The sequence below is a fragment of the Cornus florida genome, unplaced genomic scaffold (assembly GCF_030987335.1).
Source record: "Cornus florida cultivar Cherokee Brave unplaced genomic scaffold, ASM3098733v1 CherokeeBrave_3.0.0_Hap2_Chr03, whole genome shotgun sequence".
NCBI classification, from domain to species: Eukaryota; Viridiplantae; Streptophyta; class Magnoliopsida; order Cornales; family Cornaceae; genus Cornus; species Cornus florida.
In genome coordinates, this window is record NW_026775573.1 from 17433128 (window position 1) to 17446950 (window position 13823).

Here is a 13823-nt window from a genome sequence, read left to right on the forward strand (position 1 = left end):
TTAAGATGGTCAAGAACCAACATGCAGGTAGTAATTTTTAATGAGTGATAATCAAGACAAGATCAGGTATTTACCAATAATCACATGTTATGTTATAGAATGGTAAAAAAAATCAAAAAAATAATTTGTTTAAGATGGTCAAGAACCAACATGCAGGTGGTCTAATTGTGGGAGAGATCATAAGGATGTGCTTGCATTTTGGGGTGAATTAGACAATTTCATTTCAACAGACAATGCTTCTCAGGGCAAGGAAATTGTAAAGATGTTTTGAAACAGGGAAATCTTTCTCTTCCCAAACTTTTTATTTTTTATTTTTATTTTATTTTATTTTTTTTCGGGACAAGAATGCTAGTGGTTAGTTGTTAGAGGAGAAGAGAAGGGTGTAAGGGTCGAATACAAACTCTCAAACACGGAGAACAACCTAACCACTGGCGACAAAGTACTTACTCCAAACTCTAAATTAAGAATGTGTATCATTTCACTTTAAAATACTTTACCTCTACCTTTAAAGAAAAAGTGATTTGATGTGCTTTGTTGTGCAAATATATTTTAGATTAATTGAATAAGAAAGCTTAAGTTTAATTTATGATTTTATTGGAATAAAAACAATTATTATAGTTAACATTAACAGTGATGCATAAAAAAACATGCATATCAATAGGTTTAAGAGACACACATATTAGCTTTTAGGATTCAATAAAACGTTTTTGACTTTTTCATGTGTGAATTATCAAACATTTTAATCGGTTATACCAATAATATATTTGTAGTTTTAACAAAAAGAGACCCATATTCATAACTAAATTTATTTTTTAAAATTTTTTTTTTATAACGGAAGATAAATGACAAACATACCCCTAAAAGTGAAGCACATTTGGTTATAATTCTTTCATTTATGGATTATAAATACTTGGTCATTTCACTCTAAAATGGAATGCATATGATTAAAAAGGGAGCACTTTCAATTTCAAATTTCACTATATGTTTTAGTAATATAAAATTTCAATCAATATATAATATAATATATATTTCCTCCGTCCCACTTTACATATCCATGTTTAGAAATTAGAATTTTTAAGGGGACATGCATTTAATTCATTGTTTCCTTTTAAAATTACCAACTTGTCCCTTCTAATTTAAATATATATAGTTATAAAGTTTGAAATTTTTTAAAAAGATAAAAGAAAATGATGGAAATATAGAATTTATTTGCTTTGACTTTTCAGGACAACTAATTTGAAACATGTAAAAAGAGAATAATGAACTACTAATATGAGATGGAGAGAGTATATATATCTAAGAATACAAGAAATTATTATATAGTCCGAGGTCTCGAGATCATTGGTTTCAGCCATACTAAATAATAATGTAACTTTTTTTCTTTTTATTTTTATTTTTTATTTTTTTTAAAACATTAGCAAAAATAAAGCCAAAATATCTTTATGGATACACACAGTTAATCCATGAGCTACGCTATTGCTTGCTCCTGGGCCAAAAAACATATAAATAAGAAGAGTGCTAACTATTCTTACCCCAATCATAAATATCTTCCACCACCACAAATGAAAAATGATACTACCATAGCAAAAATTCGAGATGATGTACAAAATTCGACACATACATCTAAACATTTGAAAAGGGGTTATAACAAAAATATATCGTCAAAATTTTGCATAAACAATTACATACAACCAATACAAATCGATCAAAGTTTTATATTCTTTGTTTTCATTTTACTTGATCAAAATAATTCTTCGAGTGTCTTCTAATTTTGTATTATGGTAGTTTGAGCGCTCTGTTTTTTCTTCTTGTTCTTTTTATTTTTTTAAATATTAAAATTATGTTAATATTAACTACATAATAATGTAAGTTTTGCACTAATTTTTTTGTAGAAAATGCAATAATTTAAAAGAAATTTTGTGACAATTATGACTCAAACCATGAATTATACTAATATATAATGGGTGAGCCGGACATCATCGGTATGTCTACTCAATAAAAATATACCCTATAATAAAAGTAATTCTACTTACTTACAAAAATTGCTCTCAACCATGTTCAAATCATTTGATTACTCATTTTTAACACCATTACTTCTATTTTCTACGCTTTTATTTTTAAAAAATTTGAACCCTCTACACATAAGTTTTTGTTGCAATTAAGAAGGTAAATTAATCATTACTGCAGCAATAATTACTCAACCGGAGTCTCCTTTCCCCTAATTTACCATGGTAAAAAATAAAAATTATGTAGCTCTCCAACAAAAAGGTATATTATTCATAAAGATTCTTGAGAACGACAGATAAGCAAAAAAATGTTAGCAAAACAGACAAACGAGTTGAAGTCGGACGTTCATCTTTATGCGCATACAAACAATTCTCTGTGTCAACTTTCCGAACAAATAAAAGAAAACATGCTCTCTCTATAAATATCTCGCTGGAACAACTCGATCCGATCTTCCTCTTCCTTGAAAGTTCAAATCGTCGTTTTTCTCTTTCTTCTATATATATATATATATATATATATCTACAGTTACACATATGGAGAGAGAAAATCGAGAGAACTCGAGTCCCCTGCTCATGAGAGTAAAGCCTGATATTGTCAGTGATGGCGATTTTGAGAGGCAGAGTGGTTCTTCCTCGTCATCGTCTTCATCTGCCACAGCTGTGGTTGTACTCAGCACTTTGGTCGCCGTTTCTGGGTCTTACGTTTTTGGATCTGCTGTAAGTACTACTACTATATACTAATTTCTCTCTTACATACTTGTTTATGGATCGGCTGGAATTGAAGTAAAAAGGCTATATGGTATACTATATAATAGTGTATGTATAAAGTATATATAATGGAAGTACTAAGGCAATAAAGTATACTCTATACCTTACACTAGTGTGTATAATATATCTATGATTATATATATATATATACACACACTCTAATTGGACCTCAGGAGCTTAACAGATAGAGAATGAGTGATTGATACATTTCCACTAAGGGGAGTGGGGTTGTGGCTCCCACATAAGTACATATGCAATAATGCAACAACATTTTTGAAGGTTAATTGCAAATATATCTTGTGCTATACAGATGTTTGCTATATGCCCCCCTTTAATATTGAAATTTGTTGTAATTTTCCCTCCTAGGGGGGTATTCTGCCACAGTTTCAATAGTTGGGGGGCAAATTGCAATGCAGGGGTAACTTGTAAAAATTTGTAAATAACTCCATTTTTGGAAGAAAATATGATCAGCTGAGATTAGTGGACTATTTTTGTAATCAGAAGTACTCTGTAGTGCTCTGTAGAATTCTATATGTATGTGTGTGAAATGTCAGTATCATTGTTTGAAATGCCAGTATTATTGAAATGTCAGTATTATTGCACATTGTATATAATGCAAATATTTTTGAATGGTTAATTGAAAATACAAATTGCAATGCAGGGGTAACTTGCAAAAATTTGTAACTAACTCCATTTTTGGAAGAAAATATGATCAGCTGAGATTAGTCGACTATTTTTGTATTCAGAAATACTCCGTAGTGCTCTATGTATTCTATACGTATGTGTGTGTGTGTGAAATGTCAGTAGTATTGCTTATAAGGTGAAATGTCAGTATTATTGCTCAGTTTCATTGTTTGAAATGCCAGTATTATTGAAATGTCAGTATTCTTGCACATTGTATATAATGCAAATATTTTTGACTAGTTAATTGCAAAATATTTCCTCTATTATACACATGTTTGCTGTATGCCCTTAAACTATTGAAAATTGTTGCATTTACCCCTAGGGGATTCTACAACTTTTCTAATAGTTGAGGGGACAAATTGCAAAAATTTGCAAAAACCCCATTTTTGCAAAAAATTTCAAATAACCCCATTTTTGGGGGGAAAAAATGAAAAACTGGTACTACTTTTTGTATTCAGAAATAGTGCTCTATGTATTCTGTGTGTGTGTGTGTGTGTGTGGGTGGGTGGGGGGGGAGAATGCGCCAGGCTCTCATTTAGAATGCAAGTGAAGCCACATACATTTAAAATAACTCTTACTATATTAGGTGTTATGAAAAAAAGGATCGAATAGAACAATAGAAAATTAATGACAAGAGAAAAAAAAAATAAAAATAGGCACACACACAAATGAGACAAGAATTTACGTGGTTCGGCTATGCCTACGTCCACGGGGAGAAAATAGAACAATATTTCACTATGGAAATAAAAAGGATACAAGGCAAAGTGGCTCACACCCAAAACCCAATTACACCCAAACTCTCTCATTCACTAACTGATATTACAAACACACAACTGAATTGATGGTTTTGGATGCTTCAAACTATGGAGGGCGAAGGCTATTTTATAGCCAAAATGGGACACCAAAATGAGGCTACTTGGTGACCACTCAAAGACTTGCTGGGCACACATTCTTGGAGGCCAAGAATCTTGATGACATCATGGGTGATGTAAGCCTCAAATTCAGCCATATGTTCAACAAATCTCCACCTTGACGAAAATTCAAATGAGTTATTGTATCTCTGTTAAACAAACTGTCTTCTCCACTAAGCAAATTAATTAAGAATTTCAGTTAAGTTTGAGTCAAACTTAACCCTCGGGCTCTCATTCTTCAACACATGCATGTCTTGCGCAACCATAAGCATATCTCCAGTATTTGTGTCAAACTTTAAATGCTTACCAAAAGCAACCTCAGAAATTCCAAGTTTGACATCTCTTTTAGCAACCTTCTCCAACCGCCCACAAACCACCGGCTGGTAATGAAAAGTCATCTTCTCACCCTTGTGGAGAATAAGACATCCTTGACTTTTCCTCGTATCTCTATTGTGACCAACTAATTACCTCCCATACATCTTAATGGCACTCAAATGGACTATATCATTGCCACCAAGATTTGCAAGTCAATATCACACCTGTCCTATAGGTCTACCTCCCTGTAAGGACTGCTGCAATTTTGGTTGCCATATGAAAAAGGATTTCATTCTCCCACCACGTTGTGTAGTCTCCTCACAACCCTTTTGAGAACTAGGATCCTCACTCCTCTTTCTAACTCTTCTTTTGCTAAGACCTGAACGTAGATTTTTGATAACTGTAGAAGACCCTGTAGAAGCTCCACCTATTAATGTATTCCCTTGGAGAAGATACAAAATTTTCACCTTGGTGCCCTGTAGCACAACAAGAGAATCCATCACGACCATCATTGCTCCACCTTCTGTTACAACCTTGTAACCTTTGAAATCTAGCACACCTATTGAAATAAGATTCATCTTCAGATCCGGTACATGTCGCGCATCTGACAATGTTCTCACCAACCCATTGTGCGTCTTGATCTTGACTGTTCCAATTCCCAAAATTTTGAAAGCTTTCCTGTCCGCCGTCAAAATCGAACCACCTTTCACCTCTTTATAGGAAGAGAAAGAATCCCTACTGGGACACATATGAACGGAACAACCAGAATCAAGAATCAAACTATCATTAAATGACATACCTAAACATAAGGTTGTCATGAGAACATATTCGTCACTTCCCGAATCACTCATTGTAGCAGTTGCCACAGAAGCTGCTTTTTGAACCTTCTCTTTGGCATTCCCATTTTTTGCATTTAGTTTGGGACAGTGCTTGATGATATGCCCTATCTCGTGACAGTAGTAGCATTTCACATTTTTATGAGATCTAGATTTGCCCCTACTACCAGAACCCTTTGTCTCACTTTTGTCTCTTACAAATAGACCCTCGGCCTGTTCATCTTCAATATTTCCAGACACTTTTTTCCTTAACTCCTGAGAGTTCAATGAGGATTTAATATCCTCCATACTAATAGTGTCTTTTCCATAGAGTAATGTGGTAACAAAATGCTCATAAGATTGAGGTAAAGAACACAACAAAATAAGGGTTTGATCCTCGTCATCAATTTTAATATCAGTATTTTTCAAATCCATAATAATATAATTGAAATTATCAATATGCTCCTTAAAAGGCATACCTTCCTTCATACGAAAGGTGTAGAGTCTCTGTTTCAGGTAAAGTCTGTTGGTGAGAGATTTCATCATATACAGACTTTCCAATTTCAGCCACAACTTTGCCGCCGTGTCTTCATCAATAACTTCACGCAGCACCTCATCAGCTAGATTCAAAATAATCGCATTGCGCGCCTTTTCATCGACCCCATCCTTGTCTTCATTGGACATAGTTGTTGGCAACTTGTCCTTCCCAAACAACACCTTCTTTAGACCTTGCTGAGTCAGTAGGGCCTGCATCTTAATGCGCCAAAGACTGAAACTAATCTTGCCATCAAATTTCTCAATCTAGTATCTGGTCGACATCTCAAAAAACTTTCCAAAATTACTCGGTGAATAGTATCGTAATTGTGAGTAGTGCCCGAAAAGTATCTATGAACAGTAACGTACGTGTGAACAGTACCAGTGAATAATACTGTACACATGAACAGTATTTGTACAAAATACACGAATCCGAACTCTGATACCAGTTTGTTATGAAAAAATGATCGAATAGGAGTTTATGAGAACAATAGAAAATTAATGACGAGAAAAAAACATAAAAATAGGCACACACACAAATGAGACAAGGATTTACGTGATTCGGCTATGCCTACGTCCACGGGGAGAAGACAGAACAATATTTTACTATGGAAATAAAGAGATACAAGGCAAAGTGGCTCACACCTTAAACCCAATTACACCCAAACTCTCTCACTCACTAACTGATATTACAAACACACAACTAAATTGATGGTTTTGGATGCTTCAAACTATGGAGGGCAAATGCTATTTATAGCCAAAATGGGACACCAAAATGAGGCTACTTGGTGACCACTCAAAAGACTTGCTGGACACACATTCTTGGAGGCCAAGAATCTTGATGACATCATGGGTGATGCAAGCCTCAAATTGAGCCATATGTTCAACATTAGGTCTGTTAAGGAAGAAGCATTGTTAATATTTGATCTGTAAAGAACAAATATTTGGACACAAATCCACTGCTTGCTGTCCATATTATTAGTCAATCAATTGTACAAAATGCTTGGTAAACCATAAAGGTCAGCTGGCATTTTTCATTTGTATTTTTGTACTTAAAATAAAATGTTACAAGAATGACTCAGAATAAAAGTTTAAGAAATCTTTAATTCACTGATCAATTAAGTACGATCCTTATAGTTATATACGGGATATTCATGTATGCGGAACAGCTATGTTACATGGATGAGGACCCCTAAGTGCAATCCTTGTGCCCGTGATACCTTGATGAGGGTATGGTAATGTGTTCGGCATGGTTTAATTGGACATGCAAATAGCAAGTATATCCAATAGTTCAAGTTTACTATATACTTCTTATATTCCTTTTGTTACATTGTTACTTTAAACCAGGTGAAATACGCTGTCCAACGTTTTATGTTATGTAAAATATCGATTTATCTTAAAAATAAAGGAGGAATGTTTAAAAGTACTAGTAAATTTTAGCGCTATCTCCATGTCATTTTTAGTTTAAGATATGTTTGGCACTTAGAGTCTTAGAATCATGTACCTACCTCCTACTTATATCTTTGTAACATAGCTGAATGGTGCTAGTATCTGCATGAATCTGTGATTCCACATATATAAAACCATCTGAGACACTAGTAGATGCATGAAATCAGCTATTCAAGGGGAATTGGTCTAAGTATTTTGTGTATGAAAATGTCTAGTTCATTGCTTTTTACACTGTTCTATGCAACTAAGTATATTTAATTTCTCCGATCTCTTCTTTCATGCACGTGTTGTACATTTCTATATCAGAACGGTTCTGATCATGTAATTGTTTGTGCTTTATATGCTTGCAATTGGCCCACAGTGTAGTACACTTGGATGTGATTTAGCAGGATCATATGAGATCTTGTAATCAGAATATGTGGCAGATTTCTGCCACTCTCTTTGGTAAATATGTAACAGTTTCAATGCATATAGGCACCTGAGATATAGGAACTTTATAATCGACTACCAGCGGAGTCTTTCACTATTCAAATTTAATGCATAGGACTCGATGGCTAGATTACATAATCAAGGTGGCAGCAGAACTGATGGTTTACAGTCAATATGCAGGTCGGATATTCGTCACCTGCTCAGACTGGAATAATGGGTGATCTAGGCCTCTCTTTAGCAGAAGTAAGTATATAACACATATAAAATGTTAAAGAACACATATTGGCATTTAAATACAATAGACATTAATTTACATTTTTTAATTTTTTTTTATCTTTCTATATTTTAGTCCATGTACTGTCTATTCATACCAGTTGCTAAGCATATATATGTTATATCTATATATATCTTGAGTTCACACAATTGAACATAAGTACTTAATTGATGGAAAAGTGGCTAATTGACGAAGCACGGTAGGTTATACGGTCTGAAAAACTACTTCAAGCCAATTTATTATTCTGCATTATCTGGCTAGTTATTTTTGTTCCATTTATCTATTTGATCTTCTTTTTTCTTTTCATTGGCTATCAATTTGCAGTATTCTGTTTTTGGTTCAACGTTGACAATTGGAGCTATGCTGGGTGCAGTAATGAGTGGGAAATTAGCCGATCTCATTGGCCGGAGAGGTGTAAGTTTTTCGGTTACTTTTTAGAGTTCAGATATCTATGGGCCTAGAAACAATTTTAACTCTATAATAGTTTACCAGCTGTTGAATTCTTCTCAGTTTTGGTTGATTTTATGCTGCAGACAATGGGGTTTTCAGAAATATTCTGCATCATGGGGTGGCTTGCAATGGCATTCTCGAAGGTTTCTTGTATTTTCTGTCTATTCTTTCCTCCTCAGCTCTCTTTCACTCACTTTTACAGAAAATAATTTTGCATACTCCAATTTTTCATGTCTTTCCACACATCTTATTGGTAAACAAACCAAGAAAGGAATGTTCAGGTTGTTTTAGATTAATCTATCTATCAATGACTTCATAGTACAAACGAAAATGACTCCTGCTTGAACTTGAATTACGTGTACCTGATTTGTATTCTATCAAAGCTGTGTACTAATGCTCTATGCTCATTGAATTTTTACTTGAAGAAGATGCTTCAATGGATACTAAACCTTGACTTATAATGATTGTATAGATGTATGTATAGAGGTAGACATTCACATATATTTGTAGAAACAATTCATAGCACTAATTGCTCAATGGTTGTCAAAAGGGTGCTTTGTGGCTTGACCTTGGAAGACTATCAGTGGGATATGGAATTGGGCTTCTATCCTATGTGGTAAGTGCAGCAGGTTGTGCATTTCATATTTCAGTTATCTATTTGACACTTGAAGGTATTTGCATTCTCAAATCTAAACAGGTACCTGTATATATAGCAGAAATAACACCAAAGGATCTTCGAGGAGCTTTTACAGCGGTTAACCAGGTACATCACGACAGTTACAAATATAGAACCGTCTAGATTAATATCTTATGAGCATACATGCTGCTGATTTTACAGTTGATGGTATGTTGTGGCGTATCAGTAATGTATCTCATTGGAACCGTCATCAGCTGGCGCATCTTGGCTCTAATTGGTAACTTTGTTTGCTCATGTACTGTTGTAATTTTATTTGAAGATAATTCAGTAAAAAAATGCTTATATATGATATCATTCAGGAACTATTCCATGTCTGCTACAGCTTGTGGGCCTATTCTTCATTCCGGAATCTCCCAGATGGCTGGTGAGTCAGATTCAGACTTCAGTTAGTAGTTGTTGTTTTAGGTCCTGCTCAGGTGATGCTTAAAAAGGGCATGTTGCTTTTTATTTGTTGTTGGTTTCACGGGGTACCTTTGAGTCAACGATGTATTATAAGCTCATAACTAATTTAATGCAAATTCCCGTGTGAGATGATGTGATAAATAGAAGAAAGCATCCATTAACATGCTTAATGGTGAGTGAAACTGACTGCAGGCAAAGATTAGTCGGGGTTTAGATTGTGAAGCTGCTCTGCAACGCCTTAGGGGAGATAATGCCAATATTTCTGAAGAGGCTGCGGAAATTAGAGTAACTTTTTTACTTGTTGGTTCATTAAAGTTTAATTTCTTTTTTGTTATATTTTGTGATTGCATTTAAGTATAAATAATTGAGTTTTAATATTTCTTTATATAATTAAAATTTTCAATTTTCTTCACAAGGAAAACGATAAATAAGACAGGCTCATACTATTTATAGGATTACACAGAATCCCTTCGGCTCTCGGATGCTAGAGTGCTTGACTTGTTCCAGCGGAAATATGCTCACTCACTCATTGTGAGCCTTCTAAGCTTAGCGTTTGAGACGTTACTTTCTCATGACTAAAAAAATCATTTTATAAATGCCTAAATTTTATTAGGTTGGAGTTGGGCTAATGGTATTGCAGCAGTTTGGAGGGGTCAATGCGATTGCATATTATGCAAGTGCAATTTTCATATCGGCTGGTAAGTAACGCACTCTGGTAATGATAACATAATTTATGGGAATAATAAAGAAAGGAAAATAAGTGTGTGATTTTTGGATTATGACAGGTTTTTCAAGTAGCTTCGGGACTATTGCAATGGTTATTGTTCAGGTTTTTAGAACTCTCCGTGTGTGGTTTATATTTTGGATATTGATTTTCACATTTTAAAGATGTTATAGATTGTAATCTGCAGGTTCCAGCGACCCTGTTGGGTACACTCTTGATGGATAAATCTGGAAGACGACCACTACTGATGGTATGAAGGGCAAGGTATCTGTTTTAAGTTTGAGATGTAGTTGACTGAAATGCCGGCACTGAAGTCTACTACTGTTACAGATATCTGCAGCAGGAACATGCTTGGGTTGCTTTCTTTTAGGATTGTCATACTTATTGCAGGTTTCTTCTACAATCAGACTAGTTTTTTTGTTGAACTTTGTTTATCATTTCCAAACATATGTCCTGAATAAGTTAGCTTGGCATGAGCAGGATCTTCAAATCTGGAAGGGATTCGCCCCCATTATTGCTCTTGTTGGCATGCTGGTAATGGTTAGACTGAATGCCAATTCTTTTTTCTTATTTATTTTTATTTGCTTTTTTTTTTTTTTTTTCCTTTTACGGAAATAATATGAAGGGTACCACTGAGCATTTAGCTTTTGTAGCATCTCCTCCTCCCATTCAAGAGGTTGAGAGTTCAAGCCCTTATAATTGGGGCAGTAGTGGTGTGTCTGTCTTACCTAACAAATAGAATAATATAATATATATATATATATATATATATATATATATACACACACACACACACACAATGCTGCTAGTTGAAAGGTTTTATTTTTATTTCTTTATTTTTTGTGTCATGTATTAAGTTCAATTTTCTTCCCTTGCAGTCTCTCTATGCAAAAAAAAAAAAACACATGATTTAGTTTGTAAAAGAATTCGTTTCTTCTCTTATCTACCAGTCTTGAAACCTTGACCTTGACCTAGAACTTGGGAGTTAAGACCCAAAGCCACTCAGACAAAGGTAGACTATGGTAGAGAATACACAAAAGCGGACTTTGTACACTTCCTGCTCCAGTGTATGGTAGCCTTTCACGGTGTGCTACTCCATGGGACTCTCTTCTCGCCATTGTAGCAGAGATACTTTTGGATTTAACTCCAGTATTTTATTTATAGTTTAATGGATGAGGTTGAATTCTATCTTGATCTGTTTGATTATGCAATCAGGTATTTACAGGATCGTTCTCGCTTGGAATGGGAGGGATTCCATGGGTTATAATGTCAGAGGTAAGTACTTAATTGATCGACCTTAATTTTATACATTTTCCTGATGGATATTTCATAACTGTAGACTAAATATAGCGAAGTATTTAGAGCTGAGACTAATGAAATAAGATTTCTTATTTCAGATATTTCCTATAAACGTGAAAGGCTTGGCTGGAAGCTTGGTGACGGTAATCAACTGGCTTGGCTCTTGGATTGTTTCGTATGCTTTTAACTTCTTACTGAATTGGAGCTCGGAAGGTAATGCCTGATTTAGTATGCATCGGTGTGTGTGTTAGGCTTAAATGTAGACCAATTTACACCATAATCTGCTTCTCTATCAGGAACATTTTTCATATTCTCAAGCATATGTGGCTTGACTGTTCTGTTCGTTGCAAAACTGGTACCAGAGACCAAAGGACGGACACTTGAAGAAATACAAGCATCAATGAATCATTTTCAACAGGAAAAATAGACTCGAAATGCTTGTAAAACAGTAACTGCACGCGTTATGATGCATCTTCATGGCTGCCCAGGTAATTGTAGTTTAAAGATTGTTCGCGCAGCTCATTTGATTAAACATTTTGTAATACAAATGGACAGCTTTTTACACAGTATCTTGCCAAAAAAGTTTATGACATTTGTGTCAACTTAGTATGCAATGTGTTGAAATACAAAATGGATTTTGCATTTTAGGCAAATTCTGAAATGGGGTGATTTCATTTCAACTTATATTTGTCAGTGTCAAGTGATTCTTGCTGTTGCAGTTATGCAATTTTCTTGTGTCTAATTATTCCGAATATTCTTCTAATTCAAGCTCAGGTTATGCCATATAATTTTTCTCCCACTTCTCTTCTTTCCTTTCCGGAAAGAAATTCGAAACAGAAGATTATGGTTTTATAATTTTTTTCCCTTCCACTTATATTTTCTCTCTGAATTTCTACTCTGGCAAACAGAGCATAAAGGCAGAGCCATGTGAAAAAGATTGGTCAGCTATCAGTTACAAGGTTTAGCATAGTGTTCTCTGTTTGGATCATTTCTGTGGACCAAAAGCCCAAGTCCATTATTGCAATGGCACTGGGTTGGTGACTGGGCCTAAGCAGAGCCTATAAGGCATGGGTTGGCCTTCACAGAGTTTGGGTTGAAAGTTTGAAACAATTCTAATACAGAATCAAACATTTCCTTTCACTTTTTTTCTTTTCTTTCTTTCTTTTTTCTTTTTAGTTGTTGTTTTTGTATTGCTTTGGTAATTAGTGAAAATTTACCGACCATTTAAAGCAGATAAAAATAAAATAACGAGTATTATTGTACGTGGATTTAGATTTTAGGCCAAATAACGTTAATTACTTGTGTAATGTGATTTTTTTTTTTTTTTTCATTATTTCTTATTCGTATTTTCATTTGTAATCATTGATGTTGGGTGTCATCATATAATGTATATGCCTGTTACTTGATTTGGGATGACAACTTGTATAGCTCAATTCTGCCCAAATTGTAGGGTAATTTACACAGACCTTTCCTATGGTTTGCCATAATTACAGGCGGCACTCTTCCTGTTCCGAAAATTACGCGGACCTTCCCTACTTTTTAAAATATCTTACACGGACCTCCCTTATCTGTGACGGACCGTTAAATACACTCACGGAGCTGTCGAAATTACTGAAATACCCTCTCCTTGACATCTGAAATTACGAAACTACCCCTCTCAATTATTAGGTAGATCTTTCTTACAACCCTGCACTTGGCAAATGGGAGTATGAGAACTTAAACCTATTGCTCTCGCCCTCTTCCCCGGCATAGATGACTCAGATGCAGAGACCATGGGAGTTGTCTTCACAAAATCAAGAACATGAGCATCTCTATGATCAGCAAACCTCCCCAGCTTCAAATCAATAAGTGATGAATCACGACTGTTCGATTCCACAACCGAGCTCGATAGCTTCGAACTGGACTCCTCCTCCCCGGAAAATGCATTTGGTGTAAACCCAATTGGATTAACCATTCTTCCATCACCACTACTACTCCAAACATCCCCAATTGAGTGATTGGTCTATGATTTTCTCGTCATTTCTGAGAAACCCAATTTCACAAATCCCTGATTCTCAATGACCTCT

The 13823-nt window shown here is 34.8% G+C and overlaps 1 protein-coding gene across 4 annotated transcripts; it reads left to right on the forward strand.

The window, feature by feature from the left end:
* The first annotated feature begins 2336 nt into the window (after positions 1-2336).
* LOC132299747 (sugar transporter ERD6-like 5) lies at positions 2337-12499 on the forward strand. 4 transcript variants are annotated; one of them, XM_059796544.1, is made up of 18 exons: positions 2344-2723; positions 8092-8154; positions 8510-8599; positions 8719-8778; positions 9186-9251; positions 9333-9398; positions 9474-9549; positions 9632-9696; positions 9927-10019; positions 10188-10265; positions 10348-10432; positions 10520-10563; positions 10646-10708; positions 10789-10848; positions 10939-10992; positions 11674-11733; positions 11856-11970; positions 12054-12499. In XM_059796544.1, exons 1-18 carry the CDS (start codon positions 2541-2543, stop codon positions 12182-12184), a joined length of 1452 nt encoding a protein of 483 aa, XP_059652527.1. In that variant the 5' UTR covers positions 2344-2540; the 3' UTR covers positions 12185-12499. The 4 variants fall into 4 exon arrangements, 1 of the variants encoding a protein (XP_059652527.1); XR_009480173.1 differs by lacking the exons at positions 11674-11733; positions 11856-11970; positions 12054-12499 and having other exon boundaries at positions 2337-2723; positions 10632-10722; positions 10939-10981; XR_009480171.1 differs by lacking the exons at positions 11674-11733; positions 11856-11970; positions 12054-12499 and having other exon boundaries at positions 2338-2723; positions 10646-10722; positions 10939-10995.
* Positions 12500-13823: the final 1324 nt, after the last annotated feature.

Excerpts from the sequence above, each read along its gene's own strand:
- LOC132299747 (XM_059796544.1), top strand. The coding sequence starts at position 2,541 with ATGGAGAGAGAAAATCGAGAGAACTCGAGTCCCCTGCTCATGAGAGTA. Across the intron at positions 9,252-9,332 it reads TTGGGCTTCTATCCTATGTG|GTACCTGTATATATAGCAGA; the intron begins GTAAGTGCAGCA and ends AAATCTAAACAG. Across the intron at positions 10,266-10,347 it reads AATATGCTCACTCACTCATT|GTTGGAGTTGGGCTAATGGT; the intron begins GTGAGCCTTCTA and ends AAATTTTATTAG.